Below are 25,774 nucleotides of genomic sequence, written 5' to 3' on the forward strand. Positions count from 1 at the left end.
TATAAGAATGGCAAGGCATCCTCAATGAGAGCTAACTCTGTTGAATAGGATTATGAGTCTCCATTTAGCCTCCACAGAAAGACTGGAATGATTAATTGAAATCACTTCCACCACTTATGGAAAGGGATATCTAGCATGCGTGACACATGTTTCTAATCCCTGACATAAAGTATGCTAAAACATATTACCCTATATATTATATATTTACTGTGGGACTAAATGATAAGAGGAAGAAAGCAATAATTTTAAACATAAATTAAACATACAAAATCTCTATAATTATAAATGATTTGCAATAAAATTTACATTAAATAACATAAAATAACTTTTTTTTCATTGCTTTTTTTCTAAATTATGTTAACATTAAATTTGCTTACCTGGCAACTAAGTATATGAATATAAGAAACAAAGATATTTAGAAAGAATTTGACCAAAATTTTTATTGAATTGATCTAGGATTATAACAATCAAGAATGTGGTCAAATCGACCTTAAATTATTCATAGTTGAATAATATACTATACAAATTATTCATAGTTGAATAAATATACTATATAAAACTTTCTAAATATCTTTTATTAAAGAATCCATTTTATGTTCAAATAAGTTCTGAATAAAACGATCTAAAGGGTTAGAGGATCTTCATATATATGGAGCATGGTCAGATTCTTATCTTTCCTAGATTCTAGAGAAATGAGATAGTAAAACATATTGAACAAACAATAAGAAAATAAAGACTATTAAAAAACAGACTTATGAGTAAAGTTAAAATTAATAAACAAAGATTATAGATCCTATACTTCAGAAAGTATTTAAAAGTCTCTAGGCAGATGAAAATAGTACATGTAGGCAATGGTACTCTTGGTTTTCACCAGTTATTTTGAGAGCATAATTATTTCATTATCAAGAAATAATTATAACAGGAAGTACTTCTACTAATTTAAAATAACAATATTCAAGAAAACTGAGAGAGAGAGAGAGTTTACTTTTAGAATTATCTTGACTTTTTTGTACTGTCTGGGTATCTGTTGTCTTTTCATCTTCTTATCAACTGAAGTACTCAGTATGAACTTTTTAACCATTAAACTACTAGAGCTCTGCATTTGAATTCATATTGACGTTGAAACTAAACTGAGAAACGTACATACAAAAAACCTAATATTTTTTTTTTGTCTTGGTATTTAGATGAAGAACCTTTTCTAATTCTTGCTGATCATCATGAGATAAGGAAAATTAGTACTGATGGCTCCAACTACACACTTTTAAAACAGGTATGACATTCCCATGATGATTTCAGAGTATTCATTCTGGATACAGCAGATATGCACTAAAGCCATAGGAATATCTCACAACTAGAATTCACAAAACACTATTCATGGATACATGCATGTATATATATATATAATCATAAATTTTATTTTGTTTGAATTTTCCTCGTGATACTCTAAATTTGTCACATCACACCAAATCAAAGAAAGTAAAAGATACAGGTATAACTAATGTAAAGAAAAAAACTATCTCAAGGATAGCTAAAAAATTAGAGAAAGCCTAAAATTCTGTTTTTAGTCATTTCATGCATTACCCAGATTAGTTTTTTCCCCCTTGGGATTTAAAAATAAATTCCTTTTAGAGAATTTAAAGTTTCAGTTTATAGATCAGGAAGTAAAAGAGATTGATGATTCCTAGCCCTTAAAATTTGGAATTAGCAAGGAAGCAAAAGTGTGATTGTAACCCAGTCATGGTTAAAAAGTTGTGAGGCACCTATTTTCAATCTTACCCTCTTCGTCTCTCAACCTATCCCAAGATCCAAGAGAATCTTGACTTCTGTTTTAATGTTTGAGTCTAATTGTCAGAGTTTATTTATATTTAGTATTTGATATGATTAGGTATAACTTAAGTTTTTATGACAAGATAGAAAGCTGTGAATTGCTCACCTTAACAGTTTTTGTTTTTTTTTTTCCTTGCCAGTCTGCAGTGGAAATGGCATAAAATCAAATGATTAAAACTGAAGTGACTATTACATAGACTAGAGAAACCACATACAGTTAGTTATAGCATATCTTTAGTTGTCAGGAGAAATAGCTTCTTCGGAAAGATTAATTTGTATCTTTCTGCTACAAATTTTTCTTTGCCCCAAACTGTACAATAATGATAGGAATATGTGAAATCACTATCTAAAACAAGTATGCCAAAAGTAAGAATATTTCTTATTCTTATAGTATATTTATAGCTGCTAAAGGCATAGGCAAAGAAAGCCATTCATATGGTAATTTGTCAATAACATAAAGAATACTTAATTCAGATGATTTTTACCACTCCACTAATGGATTTCTCTACTCATTAGAATTCTCTATCATTAGAATTTCATTTGTTTTGCTTAAGAATTGAGTCTCGACGAGGCCATCTAGAAATACCAAGTGCTGTAGGCATTAAAAAAAAAAAAAGAATTTAGTCTTATCTTAAGTGCAAATTTTCTTTAACAAGTGTGATATTGACTCTTGCTGATAGAGTTGGACTTTCTAGCTTTCCTCTAAGTCAGAGATTAAAAATGAAATTTTCACATGAAAATCCAGATTTCTAGCTTCTCATAAAAAATATGAAGGTGTAGCAGTGCTGGGCTCACATCCCTGAATAGCTGCAATCCAAACTGTGTAGCAGCTGCCACTTTGACATAGAGCCCATGCTCTCCAAATCAATCCTCAAACTTTCCATGTGGTTATTGCATGAACACCTGCCTTATTCATGAATGTGTGGTTTAGGTTCTTGCTCTTGAGTTTGGAGTTGCCACTAGTATCCACTGAATCATGTTGCCTCTCTCTCTGAGGAGATTAAGTAAAGTATAAAATATTTTCATGTAGTTTATAAAAACTAAAAAGAAATCTGTTAAAAATATACATATTTGACAACTATCACTTTAAGAGATGAATATCCCTAGGGAGAAAGTTTAAGTATATCTAACTGCTTTAAATCAGAAAAAAATTTTGCTGGCCAAATGATTTTCTACATTATTTAACTTGATTTATTTTTTTTTTCTGTGCAGTCTAATTTTAAGCATATAGTAAGTTACAAAATATTGGAAATTATTACTTTCTCTTAGAGTAGATCTCCATACCCTCTTATACCTTTTAAGTTAAATGTGCCAACCATTGATTTCCTTGTATGGTCTCCAAACAAAGTGACATGTTTATTTTCTCTATACAATATAGTTTATTTGCTTTAATTAACTAATTTATTTATTCATTTATTAGCATTTCTTCCTTTTAGACTGTACTATCTTAAAGGGAAAAAGTTCTCTTTTTAGAATACTCTATTTACAAGCTCAGCTGAACCACAAATTTAGCTAATATAGCAACACTATTTAAAGATTTCATGAAAGAAATATAACAGAACTATAATGTCAGTTCCTTGCCTCATTTTCCAATTCTGTGGCTCAGGACATTTCTATTGATATCATTTGTGTTGTCTTTCATAGCTAATATGTTATCAGAGATCGTTCTTAATGGGGCAAAATTACTTTTTCCTCTATGCATTATTTAAGTCCATTTCGTATAACCAAACCACTTTAATGCACACTTTAAGATAGCACTTTTTTCTCGGTGATATAATTTTAGACTATTGACAATAACCAATACCTAAGCGATATTAGTGAAATTAACTAATTTCAGATAGTTTTTTTTTCTCTCTCTCTTTTTTTTTTTCTTTTTTTAGAGTAGTGTTTATGAAAATACAGAGAGAGTCAGAAAGATGAGGAAGCTCATGAGGACTCTGAACACCTGTGCTTTGGGGAAGCATTTATTAATGATGACCACTGAGTAAGGAAATAGAGACCTGAAAAACTAAAGATAAGCCTTATATCCAGTTTTGACTGTGGTCTGTTTGAAATATATCATTTCTGTCAGGGACCATATTCGTAACCATAACTTTATCATAACATTATAGAAATTTTCAAGAAGTTCTAGGCAGTAGAAAAGCATTTTTTTCCTCTCAGAGATTTTGTCTGTATATACAGAATGAGGTAGAAAACAAAAGAAATTATCACTCCACATTTTCTCTTAGTCAAAATAAGTGAAAGACAACAACATTTTTGCCTTAATTATTTAGGAATATTTTGTGCAAGTTATTTAGGAAGAATAATTAACCCTGATATCTTGAGTTTCATTCTCTGTCATTATCAGTAACAATCTCAAGAAATTTTGTAGCATAAAATTATAACTAGTAGATTTTTTTACCCTATCTAGTGTAATACGTAGTTCTAGCTAGGCCAATTATAACAAATTTGTATACCACATTTTTAAAATGTATCTTAATAACATGGATTTTAAAAATGAAAATTAATCGAGTAGCTTTCCAATGTGTTATCCAATTCAATTCTAACAGTGCCTTTTATACCAGTAAAATTGTATGGTGAAACAAAACACAATTTCCTAAGTTAATCATCTTAAACTAAAGGATACAAATTTTCAGATATAGAAATGAAAAAAAAAATAGGATTTTTATGAAACCAATTTTCAGTTCTGAAACCACTGGGATGGCTCTAGTTTTTGCATAATTTTGACCATGCCCATAGATGTTTTAATGCTCTTTTCAGTGATTCTGCAAAGAGAATATTGCACTGTTTTCTGTGGGGATGAAGGGTAGGCAATAGCAAAATGACCATTTGGGCTAGATAGACATGTCAGAATTCAAAGCTTCAATCTCTGTGTTTACGGCTTTGATTAATTATAGTTGGTTTGCTAAATTTGGAATTCAATTTTTATTATATAAATTGATTATTATAAAAAAAAGAAATAGAATAATTTTACTGAAACTAGGAATTGTGGGTAAATCTTTGCTAAAAGCAGAGGCAAGTTTCTCTCTATTTTTTCTCTATATATCTTTAATTTATGCTTCTTCATCTGAATTGCTGACCCATCACAGAAACTTAACCTATGTATTTTATTTATCTGGTGAAAAAAAGAATTTGAATATAAAGAATATTATAGACTACTATTTAAGTGAATTTATTCAACTCTTTATAAAACTTCAAATATGTTTAATATATATTTTAGAATTTTGATTGATTTTGCATAGGCAACTTCCTAGATATGTATATACTTAATATATTTAGTTAAGGAGTCCTCCAGTTTTTAGCTTGTGAATGGGTATTTAGTGAATCTTTGGAATCTATGACTAAATATCAGTCTTTTTTTAGCATTTATAGTCATTATTCTTGATTAGTAATATCATGAGTAAGAAGTATACTTGCATTGATTCATCTGAGCATAGTGAGGAATTTATACTGTCATGTTTACTTCTTTGTGTTTTCTTTTTATCACTAATGGCATGTAATTCTGTGGGGTTAGGCTATTTCATGTTAACTTCATAATTTGGAGCTGATGAAAAAGAGATAGCCCCTATTAAGCCAAATACAAGCATAAAATTTGAACCTATGATTATAAAACCATCACTACTAGAATTTAGCCCTGCTGAGAGAAGGGGTAAAAAATCAGTATTTACCACAACCTTCTCCGAGTCACTTTTATGCATAAGCTATCCTTAGGTTGGAAAGAAATAAAATCTGAATGATAATAATTTAGCCTTGGCCTGATTCTTATAAAGAACAATATAAATCTAATGCAGTATTATTATTAACATTAAATTCTAAATTTTGAAAATACATAGGGAAACTGAACTCAAAGATAGGAAATATCATCATCCTTTCTCTTCCTCTTCTGCAAAACCAAACCAAAGCAAATGAAAAACCTAACTCCCTGAAGATGCTAATCCTTACCTATAGGACTATAATTACTCTTAAATAACTACTAAAATAATTTGCGACTTAACTACAATTTTAAGGTGTATAATGATGTAAGCAATCTTATATCAAATATAAAGAAATTGCAAAGATCTCTTGGGCCTTTGCGAAGTGTCTGTAGTATCAATTACTTTTTAATTTATAAGAGTTTATATATTAATAAACTATTCAAGCCTTAGAATAAGCTAACATAATTGAAATTCTGATCCGAGTTTTGTTAGTCCTTTGGGGTAGTAAATCCATAAACCCTAACAATAGATCAGAAATAAACTAACCCCTAAGCAATCGTTTAAACTCCCAGATACTGATGTACAGTGCTCAAACAAAATCAGTCAAACTGGACTGGAAAACTGCTAAATCAAAGAGCTGTAGAATTGAGAAACCCTCCAGCTGAATTCCTGTTCAGTTTTGTTACCTGATAAAAAATGCATAACCATGAGTATAAAGTGAGGCTTTTTCTCAATTTCCACCATGCGGAATAAAAAGATGTTAACTATACAGTTCCTTGTTGGTTTAATATCTATGGCTATAACTTTTAAATTCTAATATGGCACTGTATTGCCTAAGATGCTATGCAAAACATAAAAAGAAAAAAAAAAGAATAGAAAAGTAAAGAAATTCATTTATGTAGTTGAGACAAAAGCTTTTGGAGAGATTAAAATTTCTAAACCTTCTTTACTGACTTTAATCAGATGGTTGTCCAGGGCTCATCATAAATATTCAGGGGTCTTGATTTTTCTAATTTGGTTGTATGTTCTTTTCTGGTTACTTTATAGAATAGATAATAATGGCATCAAATTTATACTTAATAATAACCTATAGAACTAGTCTTTCACTTTATCTCTACAAATGAAGTAATTTTGCTTGTTTTGTTTTTTCTTACTGGATATTTACTTAAACCATTACTTATAAACATTCTAAAGTTGTTGTACCATACTTGGAAAATATTTTCAAATAAATTTGCAACATCTTAAGTGTATGGTATAGGAAAAATGTAAACTACGATGCTTTTAAAAATAATTGCTTACAAATGCTATTCTTGTATTAACTATAAATATTTAGGTACAACGAGAGATAATGATTCTTATAAACAAATGTTTAAAAATAATTTCTATTAATTATTAGTCAAACCCATTACTTTTTTATTATTTTTAGGGATTAAACAATGTTATTGCTATAGACTTTGATTACAGAGAAGAATTCATCTACTGGATTGATTCCAACCGACCCAATGGCAGCCGCATAAATAGAATGTGTTTAAATGGAAGTGATATTAAGGTAACTAGATATTGCAATAATGAGATTATTGGATATTTTATTGGTGTGGTTCAATTGAATAAAAAATGTTATTCGATGGTAATGTTATAACTTATAGAATGTATTAGGTTGGTTTGAATTTCATATTTTTACAATATAAGTTAACACATACTTTAATATGAAATAGAAGGCTTTTTTATTCTTATGTTTTATCATAACACTATTATTTGCAATAAGATAAAAATTATATTAAGTAAATAAAATGTGGACCCTTATTAACAACCCTAGAAAATGTGATAGATGCTTTTGGCTTGAATGATTAGTGCCTCAGATTCAATTGTGTTGATTTATATAAAATAATAAGTTGAGTCTGAGAATTTGTAATTGAAAAAAATTATTCGATTGTAGATTAAAATTGCACAACTATTAAAATTAACCTACTGTAGATGAAAATAATTGAATGCATTTTTGTAAAATCATTAATGTTCTGATTAGACAGCATCATAATTAAATACATGTCACATTCTAGATATCAGATACTTGGCATCAATTCTGTGTATCTCAACTTTTAAAATAAAATTATTTGTGCTGTATATATACAATAAAATTTACTATAAAGAAATTTAAATTCAAGTAAATAAAATGCATTAATTTAACTTTTTTAGTCGTTATATCGTACAGACATTTTTGGTGGAAGCAATCAATTCTGAAAATATTCATTAAGTCTTGAAATCTGTACACATAATTCCAAAACTACAATCAGATTGAATTCTGGTGATACATAACAACCGTTTTATAGTATATATAATGAAACATTAGTATATGATATAGAACAAAGAAGCATATAATTTTTCCATTTTATTATTTATTTGACAACTTATATAAAAACTATGAAAGTTGAATTATTTAAACTTGATTACATATTTTTTATAAGATATTTAAAAATTTTAGTTTTCTTTATGTTTTTTGAAGATGTTTTAACATTTTTAAAGGACATTAATTCTCAACTGTTTTGCTAATACTATCTTACTACTACTTTAAATTATGTCCTAACATAGAGTTACAAAATAAATTTTTCTTTTTCAGGATTAATAATTCACTGATTCTCATTAAAGTTGTCAGACATTACAAGTTTCCATATTTAGAATTTGAGGAAAGTAGAAAAGATGACATAGAGTCAATATAGTAGATTGATATCATTAATTTTTGAAAATGTTTACATTGTCACTTTTTAATATATTCTTCCTATTTATGGCATTCAGGAAAAGGTTACTACAAAATGTCATTAGTATTTTCAAGTTTCAATTGCTTCTTTCGCACAGTCCTCAAAGCAAATGATAACTGAGAAATAGCAGTCTTATAGATCAAGAATTTTGGATTATTTTATATACATCATATTTGTATGTAAGAAGCTGATATTTTTATTATATTTGATATTTCACGGGTTAGAATTGAAGACAATGGTTGTTTGAGAATAGTTTTACTTCCCTTTGATTAGGTTAAAATACTTAGCTAATGTATGCCGTGTGTGTGTGTGTGTGTGTGTGTGTGTGTGTGTGTGTGCGCGTGCGCGCGCGCACGCTAGTGCGTGATTTCTGTCCTTGTAGATCATTTAAATATGGAAAGGGCATTTGGGGTATAGTGGATGTTATTTGTATCTCCACTAGAACCTGTTAAAGATGCATATCAATATTTGTGTGTGTGTGTGTGTGTGTGTGTGTGTGTGTGTGTGTGTATAGTTGTGTGATAGAATATTTGCCCCAAATTTTAAGAGAACATATAAACCATAATGAAAATGTGATTGATAACTGTGCAGCTGTCCAACAGCTTTTTAATTTTTATTTTGATGTTTTGTTCTTAAACTAATGTAATTTCTAGGGGCCTGACTACATATTAAGTAATTTCTCACAAACAAGTAAGTAATTTTGTTAGGGTAAATTGTTCTATGTTTTATGTTTATCCGAATTTCATTTCTAATGTTTAAATAGAATTCTAAATTTCTGTAAAAATAAATAAGAAATTATTCAATTCTTACTCTAGGCATTTATACTGTTAACTTTTAAAATTCTTATTTTATTAGGTAGTGCATAACACAGCTGTTCCCAATGCACTTGCTGTTGATTGGATTGGAAAAAACCTCTATTGGTCTGACACAGAAAAGAGGATCATTGAAGTATCCAAACTCAATGGCTTATATCCTACTATACTCGTTAGCAAAAAGCTGAAGTTTCCCAGGGACCTGTCTTTAGATCCTCAAGCTGGGTTTGTAACAACATTTAAAATCCTAAATTAAGAATTAAGACAGTGGATTACAGTTAGTATGGTAAATCCTGTTACGTAGGTTTTAACATGGAAACCAATGTAAAGTGTGAATGTGTAGAAATTTTTACTAAGGAATCGAAATTAAAAATGTGAAAAATATATTAAATGATGGGGCTTTACAGCAAGTATATTTTAAAGTTTTAAACAAAACTTTTTCTAACTGATCAATAAACATATTGTAGAAATGAATAAAACACAGACTTTTTTCAATTGTAATACCTTTAAATCTTGGAGGAAAAGCAGATGAAGAGCAAACTCTTGGACCACATTTTACAGTGTATGTGGCACTCACAAATATGGATGATATAATTTCTGTACCACTTTAGAGCAGGAGACATAAGTAATATCCATGGATAATAAATAACAAGGTACATTTTTCATATATTCAAAAGGAATTGCACAATGGGGATACCAAGAAAGATTCTTACTGAAGCTATGTTTTATCTGCATTTTATTGTGAGGCTGGACAACAAGTCATTTTAAGGATCAAGGACAGAAGGCTGGAGATTTCAAAAGAGGGATGAACACAAATTAAGATGTCAAAGCTGTCTAGTGTATGTTTGCTAAAATTCTATAGATTATCACCATTATCATTTACTTTCAATTATGTTGTTTTGGTAGGTAGAGAATACATGTCATTCCATTCTTTTTTGCACTATAATTTAGAGTGATTACATACTCTAACATGATTTCTGTAGAAGTTCAACCTACCCAACATGCTTGTTAAAATAACAAGCTTAGAGAAAAATTTTATATTTTAAAACAGGACACATTCACAGTAACAATTATTACCATAATTGTAGTGCTCTAAATTTTCTGTCTTAATTATTTTCACATATGTTTTACCAAGTCACTGCTTTCATCATAACTTATGCAACAATTAATTTTTCTTTCTTGCTAATATATTGACTGCTTTTTTGGTCTTTTATGTTCATAACTGACAAGGTAATCATGTTATAGTATATTTTATAACTTAATTTAAAACATTAATTCGAGTAAAAGAAGTACTTAATAAAGAAGACTGTACTGTATTATTATGTTTCCAAGGTAATGTGCAAGTTTTAACTTTTCACTATACAATTATGTAACCATTTTGTTACATTTAATTATTTTTATTTTTTTACCATAGCAACGGAAATTTTGAAGGAATGTCAATTCTATTTTAACTGAAACAGAATCATAAGAGAATCTGTTTCTCTATAAATTTCAAGAAATAATGGCCAGATATACTAAATTTGGTTATCATAATTCATTCATAAGAATGTGAATAATTTAATTTCTTTTGTATTTTATGAGAGGATATTTATTTTACTGTGTCCAAACCATTGTCCTTTTCTTCAAAGTCATAGCTGGATTAGCTTATCATTTTATACTATTCAAGATGTTTCATTTTCTCAATGAAAGAAACATTACCTGTTGATAAAATAGTATTGTGCAATTTCCTAGTTATAAAGCAAAAACTGTATTCTAGCCTAATGAACACAGCTGAATCTAGCTTTAAGTTTTATATCTCCCAGCTTATAGTTATTACCCATAGACTAAAAGCAGCCTTAAGTTATCATCAACATAAACCCAACCATCAAAAGTGTTGGTTAAAACAGTGAGGTATTAAATTATTGTAGATATTATGAAAGATTCCCTTGACTTCATTTTTGAATAATATTTGGATTATAATATGGATATGCCATATTATAAGCAAAGAAATAGATAAAAATTGAATCTTTTTATGAAACAATTAAAGCCACCTATTCTAACAGTTAAAATTTAATGACATCTTTTTATTCATGCTATTGTCTTAGTTCCTCAGAGTGAGACAATGAGGAAACCAGAATTTTAGCTTTTATGAGATGAGCTTTAGGATGAAAATGCCATAATTGTCTCAAATATTGGTCAATCCTGCTTCAAAAATGGCAATTTATATTGTAAGATTATTTAATGAAAATGCAGTTGAATCTTTCTACGTCAGATTAACGATGTTATTTGTATATGTTTTGAATAATCCAGTACTATTGATCTCTCTTTCCTTGAGAGGTGTGATTTTTGTCCTGATAATTAGTGAAGAATAAGGCATGGATTTGTTAAGGGAGGATAAATACTACTTCTATAACATTCTATAGCATTTTAGACTAATGTAATGAAGCACTAAATATTTAGGAAGTAGCTTGGTGGTCCTTTCTATCTTTTGATAAGAGTATGTCAATTATTACAATATCAGTTTGGATATGGTGGTTATCAAGCATGGTAAAGAAGATACAAGTAGACAGATCATGTTCCTGGCTGTTATATTTAAATTCAGCTGAAGTTCAATTATTCTAATCATTTTGTTATCTGGTTTAGTTTGGGAATTAATGCTCTAATTTATCATAAATTTTGAGTAATTAAAATCATTTACATTGGATATTTATAAAATATAATTAATGTTACAACTGTGCTGAGCATAATTTTATCTTTTTAGATGAATAAGATGTCAATTCAGTTACCATAACAAAAAAACATTATAATAGACATTAACATATGTGATATTCATAGTTAACAGAAAATAAATTTATCTATTCATTCACTTATTCATCTCATTTTTTTTTATCATTAAGTGTATATCTGATACTATTCAAGGTAGGAGTATAAAGATAAAAGGCACAGTGCCTGCCTCCGATTATTTTGTCGCATGGATAGTCAGATGAGTAAATAATTAGAATACACTACAATAACACATTTAAGTAGAGAAAACAGAAAATGTTACTATCTCAACTGAGATCATAGATAAGATGGGTGAAGTTAGAATTAACCAGATGATTAGGTGCACTTCAGAGCAGAAGCTGTTTTAGACAAAAAGAACAAACTCTAGGAAAACAAAGACACATAAAAGAGCTTGACATCTTGGGAGGAACTCATACAGTTGAAACAAATTAAGTACACATAACTGTGAAACTTTGATACCAATTCACTTTACAGAGGAAAAAAGAGCTAGGAATATATCAAAACAAAACACAATACAACAGGGACAACAATACAAACCTTACAAGGCTTCTTGCTTGGGCAAACAGGTAACTAGAAGAAAAATTTCCCCCATGAAATAAAAAATACAGGAAAAGGGGCAGATATAAGAGAAAGATATGATCAGTTTGTAAATCTATTGGGATTGAGAGTTCCCATATAATATTAATAATGAAGATAATACCACTTCTATAACATTTTATGAATTAGAAAACTATCTTTGAATTTTATCACTTTAGATGCTTATACTGTTTACTCAGAGTCTCTGGGAAAGATGACTATTTTTACTATTATTCTTATAGTATAAATAAAAAAAAAATTCAACCTCGAAATGGCCAAGTGACTTCCTCAGAGTCGTTTAAGTAAAAGATTTTATGTCACCACATATTTGACCCCTTTAACTCCATCTCTCTCTCTCCTTCTCTCTCTCCCCATTCTCTGGTAAACACTAGTCTATTATCTATGTCTATGAGTCTCTGTTTGTTCTGTTCATTTATTGCTTTTAGGTTTATATCCCACATATAAATGATACCTTATGACTTTTTCCGTCTGGCTTATTTTGCTCAGCATGATTATCTAGAGGTCCAGCCAAGTTGTCGCAAAAGGCAGTATTTCATCTCTTCTTATGGCTGAGTAATATTCCATTGTATATATGTACCATTGCTTCTTTAGCCAAACATCTATCATAAGACACTTCAGTCGCTTCCATGTCCTGGCCACCATGAATAATGTTGCTATGAACATCGGTATGCAAATATCTTTTCAGATATGGGTTTTCAAGTCTTTGGGATAAATATCCAGTAGAGGGATTGCTAGATCATATGATAGATCAATTCTTAGTTTTTTGAGGAACCATCATACTGTTTTCTATAGAGGCGGTACCAATTTGCAGTCCCACCAGCAGCGTATGAGAGTTCCTTTTTCTCCGCATCCTCTCCAGCATTTGTTATTACTTGTCCTGTTGATAACAGCTATCATAACAGATGTGAGATGGTATCTCATTTTGGTTTTAGCATTTCCCTAATAGCTAGAGATGTTGAGCATCTTTTCATATGTTTGTTGGCTATCTGTATGTTTTCTTGAGAGAAGTGTCTGTTCAGGTCCTCTGCCCATTTTTGACTGAATCATTTCTTTTTTTGTTGTTACTGAGTCGTATGAGTTCTTTGTATATTTTGGATATTAGGCCTTTGTTGGAGGCAGTGTTTGCAAATATATTTTCCTCTTTAAATGGTTGTTTCTTTACCTTGTTGACAGTTTCTTTTACTGTACAGAGCTTTTCAGTTTGATGTAGTCCCATTCATTTATTTTTGCTTTTACTTCCCTTGCCTTTGAGGTCAAATTCATAAAATTCTCTTAAGTCCAAGGTCCTTGAATTTAGTTCCTATGTTTTCTTCTATGCATTTTATTGTTTCAGTTCTTATATTCAGGTCTGTAATCCATTTTGAGTTAATTTTGGTGCGTGGTGATAGACAACAATATGTTTTATTTTTGAGGGAGATTTTCATTTGTTTTTCTTTTCTAGTAGTCTGTTTACAATAGTACCATAAGAAAATAATACTAGATGCTATTTTGAATTTGAACTATATTTTAATGCAAATGTATTGAGACTTACTTTATATACTCAGTATATCAATTTTTGCCAATATGTATAATGATGTTGCAAATAAATTAAGAAAAGACACATTTTATGCTTCTGTATCTGGGCTTATGCTGTACTTTCTTCCTAAGATGCCCTTCTGCTTTTTCTCCAATTGAAATAATTTTCCATGTTTTCAACAACAGCAGAAAATATCACTTCTGTGAAAAATTCCCCAATTGTGCCTAAGCAGACACCACATATTGAACACATAACATTATATTGCTGTTTTATTTATTTTTTATTTTTATTGAGATATAATTGACATATGAAATGTTAGTTTCAGGTGGATGACTATTGTGGGTGTAAATATTTATCTATCTAGAAAATGAGTTCCATTAGTAAAAAGGCCATGGTTTAATCACTGTTTGCACCTAACACAGAGATTGTTAAATTCACTGTTAAAAGGAATAAAAAATGGACAATTGGATGTAGCCAGCACATAAGATTATAGCCACAAGGACATTGTACCTGCATCTATACACAAACCAATATATTGGTATGTAAATAATCTGCATGTTTCAAAGAAAAGTGTCATAAGGGAAGTTTTGTTGTGAGGAAATGAAAGGCATACCAAGAATGAAAATTCAGTTTTAGATTCTGTGAGGAGACAAAGAAATATTTTATTAAACTAACCAGTCACATAAAACAAAAAAATTCTCTACTCTTTTTTAAACCTAGATTTCCATATTTAGGCAAAAAACACAGGGAATGAACATCAAGAATTGATTTTATAATTCTAAGTCAGTAATAATTGTAGCTGAGAGAAAATACTCTGAATTTATTCTCCAAATACAGGGGAAAAAAAAACAGTAAAAACTGTGAGCAGACTTCTATTTTAATTTATTTTAAAGAAATATAATGTATTATATTGAACAGTAAATGACATCATCAAGAATAACAAAAGCCTATTGCTATGGTTACAAGCAGACGTTCTTTTATATGTTTATACTTAATTATAACTTACAGAATAGATATTATTTGGGGCTAAGATTTTTCAGAGGTGATCTCAGGTACAAATTATATGGGTGAAATTTAGACCTCTCCTTCTGACATTTTCATTTAAGTTCTCATTTTTCAGCTTTAATTATTTGCAACAAAGTATGACATTGGACAATTGCAGAATCAAGCAAGTATAATGTATTCTTCTGTAATGAATTTTGAATTTTTCATATGTAACAAACCAAAAGAAGTCTGTATAGTTTTATTTCTCCAATACTATAAATGCATTTTGAAGATTTATATCTGTTAGTTTTGGGCATTTATAATTTGTTAACGCATGAAAAAATACATATGTGAGTTTGTATGCTAAAAGAAACATGTCTAACCTTATATGGATATTTAAAAGCATGCTATACATTACCAAAAAAATCATAAGAAATGTTTGCATTGAAGTATGCTTCTTAGAAGCTACAATTATAGAGATACCAAAAAATAATTTTGGAAAGCTGAGCAAGTGAAAGACTGTGTAATGTTTACTACTTGAGTGTCCATAAACAAAATGGCTATTGATTTTCTTTCCTAGGTATTTGTATTGGATTGACTGCTGTGAGTATCCTCACATTGGTCGTGTTGGAATGGATGGAACCAATCAGAGTGTTGTCATAGAAACCAAGATTTCTAGACCTATGGCACTAACAATAGATTATGTCAACCACAGACTCTACTGGGCTGATGAAAATCACATTGAATTTAGCAACATGGATGGATCTCATAGACACAAAGGTTGGTCCAGTAATACAAATGATTCAGTAATTTACCAGTGCATAAATTATTTGTTTAGAAAAATATATATTAATTATATATATTTTCATCAAATACATGTTTTAATTTAAGATTGCTTATCATACTCCTTTATGACACCATTGATAAATAAGAAATTAAATATATTTATTCAGAACTTTTATAATCATTCATAATAATTATTTTGATTCTATCTAGGTTTTCTCTAATTGTACTTTCTAAACAGTTTTTATAGTAAATCAACAATATCTTATAAGTTAATATAAAAATATATCCTAACTGATTTTAAACAGAAAGATGTTTGCTTGTAAACATAAGGTCATTATTACAATCTGGTAGGGTTGAGTTTTCTTAAAACACTAAGGAAAAGTATAATTCTTTAAAGACAGTGAAGTAATATTATTTTAAAGTTATTAATTATATTACATACATGATTAAATTTATAATTATCTAATCAACAGTGGCAACAAAATTTAACATGGAAAACAGCTTTTAATTTAGTGTAAAATTCAAGAATGATCATAATTTGAATATGAATTTAAAACTCTATGGATACTTTATTGCTCTATATTTTATAACTAAATAGATTTAAAATCTAAGTATAAAACAAATGAATGTAGCAATTGGACATGAGAGAGTTAATACTAGAATCAGGGATGGGGGAGAAGTCAGAGAAAAAATAGCTAAGGATGCGGAAATTAAGAAGAATAATGGAGAAAGACATGGTAAAGAAAAAATGAGGTTGGAAGATGACAAGGATATAACAGAAACAATGAACAAGTCAAATGAACACAAAATATTTGAGGTGTAGGTAGCTATTTAAGGATTTGATTTTTCCCCGAATGAAGAAGAGAAATATATGTTTATTGATTTTTAATGACATAATGTCACTTTTGTTATTAGGTGTTTTCATCTACAAATATCTCAGAACATACAAGTTTCACGGAAAGATCCCAAATAAAGTTTACATATAAGTATAGGCTAGCTTATCAGACTGTTTTCTTCTCTAGAATAAGCTTAGAACAAAACTCCTTGTGGAGGGAAAGAAGAGAGGTGGTAAGGAAGATTATTGATTATCTAATCATCTGGTGAGTCCCTGCAAATGTATAGAGTCCAGAGAACAGAGAAGGATGGTACCACAGAATGAATTAATTAATTAATAAAGTAAAAATCACTGAAGTCACATCATTTTATAATTTTGCGTTAGTTCTTCTCAGTTACTATTTAAACAAATTCATCCTTCTAACTAAAAAAGCTAACAGAACTTTTAGAGGTTCCTTTTTAAGGGTAAGAACATTGAGGTATGACAAGTATAGTTGGATGAGTCACTTATTTAGGTGTTGGCATTTCAATTATAGATATAAAGAAACTCCTGAAGATGCAATTTGAGTGAAGAATGCTTTGCAGATCACTTTAGAATTTAATTACGGCAAAAGTCATGTTGGCAAATCGAAATCACACTTAGAATTCAGCAGTTATATCTCCTCCAAAGAATCAATAATGTAATGTTTTGCAACATTCTTAGATGATATAATTGGAAGTTTTATTTTGGCAATCAGTATTTTCCCCATGTAACCATGAACCTGTCCATTTTTAATATCTATCTAAAGTACTAATTTGTTGTGAAGGTATTACTTTGTACTAAAATTTTACTGTACAATAAAATGTAAACAATTTCTGGCCAGATAGATGGACATTAATAATATATTGCAGCATCAAGTACTTGCTTATTTTTTAAACCTCTGTGTCTAAAATAACAACAACTGTAGCCAAAAATGTTGTCTATTAGAAACTATTGATTCCTTCTCCAACTAATTGTTTAACTATCATGTCAGATGGTAGGTGACTAATGCTTTGAAAACTTAATATGAAATTAAGTGCATATAAGTATAGTGTTCCTCAATCATGGTACAGATGTTGACTTTGGATAGAGGGACATATATTGCCGAGAAAAATGGTCCTAAATCTATTAAAGAGTAAAACATTTGGCTGAAAGTTATTCAGGTATGATGTTATTAATATTTTAAAATTTGAAAGGGAAGTGAAAGAGTTACTATCTTTAGAAATATTTTCTTATGTTGGCTTTCTCAGAAGACTAGTGAAAAAAATTATTAAGTGCCTTATCAGGTATCTGTCAATATCAGAATGCAAGCCCATGATTACTTGGTAGTTACTAATGAGCTACTAATTGTAGGCAGCATGAATTATGCCAACTCTACAACCAATGAAAAAGCCATTCTTTGCCATGTTTGAAACAGGATTTTTCTGCTTCTTGTATTTACTCTAGGTGTAATTGGAGGTGCAAAATGAAGATATTATATCAATAACAATATTTCTATTAGTTTGGTCATTGACCTCTTTTTTTCTCTTAATGAGGCTAATATAATTATTCTCATTAATTAAATTTATTAAAACTGGAGTCAGACTTTACCACAAGTATGGGATGTGCCAATACCGAAAGAATAATTTGAGAATATGAAAGATGTATGAGAAATTTCAGAATTATATTTTTATAAGTAAAATTTTAATAATGGAGAAAAATTACATTTTGAGTTGAACATTAAAGTTTAGAAAGCTTACCACCCCCCAAAAAATATGATCTGATTAAAACCAGACAGTAGTTCCAGAAATGAAGCATTATTTTGTTATTATTTGTCCAGCCCAGGGACTTCTAAAAGTTCTGAATTTTGTACCCTAACCAATATATCAGATTACCTCCAAGGTATATCTGACTTGCAATTGGCTTGAGAATTGGCTTAAGAATTTCCATCATATTCCTTTGCTACTTCTTCTACCTAACCCACCTTCCTACCAAATCTAAACACTATATTGCAAACAACAACAAAATATTAGTTGATTCGCTAGGTCAGGAACATTTGGTTGCAATCTTAGTCACATGAACCTCTCCTTAATGCCTGTGTATATCATTCTACTGTTTTTTTTTTTTACACTAATAATTCTATAATTATATAAAAATAACAATTATATAATACCATGAGGTATTATGCATGCTACTGCATAACTGAGTCAATTTATTTTAAATCAAAGTTTCAGTGTTTTTTTTTTTTTTTTTTTATTTCTCTGATTTCTTTCCTTTGGTCTACCCATTCATTCATTCATTTATTCACTTATTTATTCAACAAACATTCATTGATGTCTCTTTTGTGCCACACATTATGCTGAGTCCTGAAGTTATAAAGATGAGTAAGTCCCTGTCTTTAAAAAACTTTCAGTTAAATGAGAAAAACTAACGTGCAAGTAAAGATATAAATTAGATTGGGGTTAGAGGTATATGCAAAATATTGTGAAAATGCAGGTAGGAGTATGAAAGCCATTACCTAAGTGAGAGGTTCTTTGAGAACTCTAAAAGATGTAATTTCAGCTCTCCATATAGGAAAATGTAGAAGGATTCTTCACACAGAGGATGTAGTATGTTCAAAGATGTAATAGAGTCTTGAAACAGCAAAGGGTTTACATAATTTGGCTATGACCAGAAGTCCTATAAGAGGGCGATAATGACATTAGATAATGACAAGGACAAATCGCAGCCGGACTGTGACAGGGTTTGTATGCTATGTAATTTAGAATTTATTCTTTAGGTCATGGGGAGCCATTGAAGGTGTTTAGTTGATAGAGTGCTCTTATTAGATTTGACAACACCATGGAAAATGAAAGACTCTGGAAGGGCAACCAATTTTGAGGCTGTTAAAATATTTCAGGAGAAAATACTTGAAGTGATTATAGCTGTGGGAATGGGGAGAAAGTTTTATGTTCGGTAGTCATTTAGCAGAATAAGTAAGAGAGATCTGTAAGCTTGAAATAGTAGAAATATTGGCAGTTGAGTTGCAAACATTAAGTGAATAGTTTATGTTATTGTCAACTTAGCTAGGAAAATATAAAATAGCTCATTATTTGAAGACATTAATTTCATATATATTTTTATACTTTTTAAATAATTAAAATATATACCAATACTAAGATTAATAGCTCTGCTGAGAGGTACATTGATTTTAACAAAAGAGTTAGCATAAAAGACATTCTAAAGATGTGGTTAAACAGTTTCTATTGTATATTTTTCTAAAAAACACTTAAGAACACCTGATAATTTACCTAAAAGAAAGATTGCAAATGAGTAAATTTCTCTACTTCTTCTTTATCTTAAGACATAAAATATGATCGATGAGAGACTTGGTGATTCAGTGTTCTTCAGATTGAAATATTTAGTTTTTAAATTTATATGTCTTTATATTTAAAAAAAGAATGATTCTAAGTATATTCTAAGCAGAATGATTCTAAATAATAATATTTTTCATACATGTCTATATATTGGGACTGATTCTTTACAATTTCCAAAGCACAACCCTCTTCACAAAATTTTAGGCTTTGATTGTGGATAAGAAGTAATAAACTTTCATTTCAGTACAGATATTTAAGTGAAAGGATATCATCAGACTGGAAGAAGCAAACCTTTAGGATCTTAACAGAAGTTTGGAGAACCTATAGATGAGAATGATTAGAGTGGAATCTATTGCTAAATAACTTTTACACCCTGGAAGTTATAGGTAACTTCCTTGGGTCTCCGTTGCCTCATCTATAGAAATAAGGTGTTGGGGAAAAAAAAAAAAAAAAAAAAAAACATCAGAAGGGAATGCCGGAATTAAAATTCTAAGCCTCCAGTTAGGTGAGTCACATACCCTTTCAGAATCTTTGCCAAATCCAAAAGTTTTAACTTCTAGTTACTCTTCAATTTAAGCCTGAGAGGGGATGGCAATCTATAATAATCAAATGCTTCTTCACTCAGCCTTGATGAAAATCTCCAATTGCCAATCCAATACTCAGTTTCTTGTGAGTATTATTACAAAAGCTATTGACATCTTTTAAAGTTGAACACTTGAGAACTGATCAAATCAATGAGAAGAGAAGACCTATGTTCTTGAGCATGACATTGTATTAAATATTTGCTCATACTATTACTTATTTTTGACTTTCAATGGAGATTTTCTTAGCCTACTACTGTGATGCTAAGAACTGGAACCATCCTTTTATAAACTCACACTTGTATTAGAAACCTATATTGTTCAAGAAACCTTGCTTGATGCCCTATGTGCTCTTTTAGTCATTCCATCAGGGAACACTATGCTTTAGGCACCATTAAAGCCATTTTGCAGCAAGGAAATAGGTTTAAATAAATTAAGTAATTTGTCCAAAGTCAAATATTTGGTAATTGGAAGAATCAGAACAATATCTAAATCGTTCCAAAGCCTGCTTTTATTCCATTCTCCATAGAGCCTCCTTGTTTTTGAATAGACTGCAGATCTGTTGCCTGCTTGTTATATTTTCTAATAGCAACAGTTAATGCATAAGGGCACACTTATACAAATAAATGCATATCTATACCTGAATTTCTTCAAATTGATTTAAATAAATTACAAACTATATGAGAAAAATATATGAGAAAAAACAAAAACGTATGCTTCCAGAACATAATTATTGTAAAAGAAAGCATGATCTCATTAAATACAATTTTTTTTGTGTGTTTCTTTAAGAGAGTGAGGAGAACAATAATATTGTTTAAAAATGTACACCTTTCTTGGTGGGACAATTTGATGCTACAGTTTGATATTCTAAACTAACTACATCTCCTGCCTAAAGAAAACTTTTACATCTTAGTTGGAAATTCATGTCACAGAATTCCTAGAATTTGGCCACAGTAAAGATCTTTTATTATTGATTTTATGCATTTCAAAAAGTACTGCCTCCTCTAAATGAAACATCTGTAAAATAGGTTACAAATTTCTCCTGAGAGAAATTTCAGCAATAACTTTGCATTTCTACCTTAACTTAGAAATTCTGTTTTCCATTTAATGAAAAGAAAGTTAAATACCAGAAAATTCTATTTAGGCTATAATTTCATTCTGATTGCTTTTATCAAAGTACATAAATTTGGATTTAATTTTCCTCATTTTCTGTTAGGTGTGCCATTAAACTTGAGATATCTTATAGAGGTGGTTAGCTTCTTGACAAAAAGACTGAAAATACAGTGTGAATAGTAATAACAAAAGAATGAGCCAAGAAAAAGGTATCTTTGACCTTGAGTTTTAAAATCTATTTGTTCTAGTAAATTTTTTCAGAATATTCTTTTCTGTATCACTAAAGGATTTAAACTTATGTTAAATCATTTGATCTTGTACATATTTTATCCAGCATACCGGAAAACTATATACTCATAACTGCTAATTTATCTGAAGAGTAATGGCTGTGTATGATTCTAAACTATAGTTTATCACTGAACTGTCTTTTACTTTGTGGACAATTTGTTTAAAATTTATGTAATTATGTGACTATGGCTCTTCATTTGTTCTATACTCTCAGACCTAAAGATTCTATATTGAAGTGTCAGTATTGTAGTCCAAATGAATTGTTTCTTTATTGCTCTGGGAAATCAATGTGTTGTGAGTGGGCTGTTCAGTGTTTGGATTTAAAAATCCAAATCATAACCCATGCAGTGATCATCTAATTCATGTTGGAAAAGGAATCTAGATCTCAGCATGCTACTGGTGAAATAGCATAAAATATATTGAATGGATTTCATTCCGAGGAAAAGAGGACATTTAAAAAGACAAAGGGAGTATTTTGTTGTATTGGGATGCTTAGAAAATTTAAATATCTACTGAAGCCCACCAAAAAAGGAGAGGGAATTTAATAAACACTATCTGCCAATTTCACAATATTCTTGAGTGTTTCTTTCTTGGTAAAATATTGCATTTTAGCATTTTAGGAAAACAAAAAATCCTTATCATTCACAGTTCATTACAAACAGTAGATTTCACAGGCTATTTTGTGCCAACAGTGTTGATGTGTTTCTGTTTACAATACAATAAAAGTTAATGAAAGGGAGCAAAACACAATTCAGTTACTATAAAAATGTTCCAGTAAAATAAATTGAAATTAACTGCCTTTTTAAAAAACTTTTAACATTTCAGTATCAATCATGTCTTCTAGTCGTGTCCCTTAAATAAGACGTTACATTAAATTGCGTATATGTTTAAATAGATTGTTATTTTATAAATATCATATATGTTCCATATACTTTAAAAAAAAATAAATGTTAAGTATTATTCTGAGTTTTCAGACACTTTCTACAACCTTATCTATCCCAAATATGGCACGATGGGGTACTGGTATATTTGGCTTTGGTCTAGGTTACTCTCTGATTTAGACAAGTTACCTTGCCGCACTATAGTTCAATGTTTTATCCATGGATTGAAACTTCTAATCAATCAGTGATTATCTAACATATCTTTAAGAAATTGGCTGAGGTTGGAACTGAGTCAGAGGAGGACTGTTCTATTTATTCCCTCACTTACCCCTACTTATTCCGAGTACTACTTAGAACGCATTTGAAAATGCTTGTAATATGTTATGCTCTTCTCTGTTTTTATTCTGGAAGCATATTTATAATTGTAGGAATGTTGGAAGACCAGATACTAAATTCATGTAAATGGCTCTACTTGATATATGTCTCAAAGGCAAAGTGCTTTTCAAAGGCTTCAGCTTTCATTAGGAATCTCTAACAATTTCCTAATGCATATGTATGTGGAATATTATAACTTTTATATTTAGTACTTATGGTTAGCTCTGAAAGCACATTTCCAACTATCTCTGAAGGGTTGTATCACCAGCAGAAAACCCCAGAAAATTTCAGAGCAACAGAAATATATCTTTTCTCAAGTTCAGGAAGCAGTGTTACTTTGTTTATTTCAGAGGTTGGAGAGCAGTGTCATCTTTGAGAGAAAATGCTTATAGTCACAGTCTAGTTTTCAAATAAGTGTACTATAATTTGCATTGTCTGCTTTATAAATTCACATATTCATTAAGAGGAATATTCTTTTTACATATGAAATATTAAAATGGCCATATTTGACCATTCATTATGAATAATTTAAAAATATATACGTGAAACAGGAGGAAGAGATTGAATCACATTAAATTAATATTCCTATTCTATATAGAGAGTACATATTATTTGAGGCGATGTGAACAAAAGGAGGCAAGAAATACTAAAAATAGATAAAGGATAACTTCAGCCTCTTAATATTGCCCTTAATCTAAAGAAGAATTCTAAATAATGTATATATTGTACCTTCATATATTACATTTATTTTAAAAAGTTATTTTTTAACATACTTAAATACATCAGTATAAATTACTGCCTTAAAGAAGGACACATGACTATCGTTTAGAGATTCGATCAGTGTCTATATTTAATAGACAGCTTCATGTCCTACACTCCCAGGTAGTATTAGCTCAGATTTGCTGTGCATTATGACATATGTTGAATGGAAGAATTTTATTTGCCCCTCTTTCCCTTCAAGGTCTCAGAGATGGATTAATTTTTTGAAAGATCATGGCATTTTTTTACTGGAAAAGAATAAATTTTGAACATTCTATCACAATATTTGGAAATGTTGGCCATCTTTAGTGTTCCTGTCATTTGTTCACACTTTCATTTACTTTGAAAAATAGATTTTGGATTTATTAGCTTGAAATTTTATTTGCAGGACTGTTACTATTAAACAGAGTTTCATTAAAGAGTGGGCTGGAAAAATGTTCATGCAGAAAAATGTTTAAATGGAATATTTTGTAGCCTGCTGTAAATAGACCAGAATAAATAATTAAAAAAAAAAATAGATTCTGCAAATAATGGCACTAAAGGTAATGCATAATTACTGTCAAAGAAAACATTCTCCTGGCTCTAAGTTTATATAAAGCACACTCTTTTTTGATTGAATATATGTAACTAAAGCTACAGGTTCAGCAGTTCTTTGGAAATTGGTACACTGTGGCCATTTTCCTACCCACCCACTCTTCTCTGTTACTCTTCATAAACTAGAAATCATTTTTTTACCTACCCACTGAACACAACCATGAATTTTCTACTTTCTTTAGCATATTTAATCTTCTTCCATAATCTAATTTTATCATCTGTTTACCAGCCTACACTCTTTTTGTAGTCTTTGTTTTAATTCTACATCATTTTTCTATGCTAATTATTTTTCTTTCAATGCTAATTATTTTCCTTTCAATGCTAATTATTTTCTTTTGTTATTTCCCTCTTCTTTTTGGTTTTCATGCTCTACTCATTTAATTCATGCTCTAGCTTCTCTACGTATCTTATTGTATATTATCCTTCTAGAAAGATATCAGGAAAAATTATTAGTGTCAGGGTCTCTCAGAATAGAGGATTCATAAGCATCCTGATCCTTTTTTCTGAAGTCAGATGTTTTAGTCGGGCTAGTTTGCACAATACTGCCTAGGGAATAGAATTCATTGATGGCTTTTAACCAAAGAAGAAATATGTGAAATTAAAATATTTTAACTGGAAATCTTAACTGGAGGGAGTTCTAGTTATCCCAGCTTTATGTCTTTGCCATGTTCCACATGACTTCTGTGGACCACATCACCCTGGCTTTCACCTTCTGGCCTCAAGTTGGATTGAATCCGTAGTAAGCCGGGGATTAGATGGTGAACAAAGGAAGAAGTCAGAGTATTTATTCATCTCCTTTCCTTTCATGGCCATCCACAGTGGTTTTGCAGTGGCTGAGTTCCTCCATCAAGTGGCCTCTGCTTTTGCTGGGTGGCTCTTTTTTCTTAGCTGCAGCTTTCACCATCTCCTGGTAACAGACCTAGGAAAAATCCATTATCAGTCCCTTGGCCAAGCCCTAAACTCTCTAAATAATTAAGAGGAAAATAATATGACTGCTTGTTGTACCTAAAACTGCCTTCTTAATGTGTTCTGTTTATTACAGGATCTTTGACTATTACAAAAGAGATTTCAAAAGATTAAGAAACAATGAGAGAAGTTAGAATGATGTTGTAATAATTCAGGTGTGAGAGAATGTGTGCCTTTACTTGGGATAATGGCACAAAGAATAAGAAAAATGGAAAAGTCTTAAAATATATTTAAAAGAAAAAGATGATAAGATTTAATATTTTATTTGATATGTTTGTTGACTTTAAGGTTTTAGT

At 30.0% G+C, this 25,774-nt stretch overlaps 1 protein-coding gene across 1 annotated transcript in view; it reads left to right on the plus strand.

The window, feature by feature from the left end:
- Positions 1-25,774, plus strand: part of LRP1B (LDL receptor related protein 1B) — a 1,708,438-nt gene that overhangs the window by 1,477,733 nt on the left and 204,931 nt on the right. Inside the window, exons 58-60 of the mRNA XM_011354519.1 lie at positions 6,949-7,071; positions 9,131-9,312; positions 15,528-15,727. Coding sequence (XP_011352821.1) covers positions 6,949-7,071; positions 9,131-9,312; positions 15,528-15,727 — 505 coding nt within the window. The remainder of the gene's footprint in view (positions 1-6,948; positions 7,072-9,130; positions 9,313-15,527; positions 15,728-25,774) is intronic.

This window comes from Pteropus vampyrus, unplaced genomic scaffold, assembly GCF_000151845.1.
Source record: "Pteropus vampyrus isolate Shadow unplaced genomic scaffold, Pvam_2.0 Scaffold17, whole genome shotgun sequence".
NCBI lineage: Eukaryota > Metazoa > Chordata > Mammalia > Chiroptera > Pteropodidae > Pteropus > Pteropus vampyrus.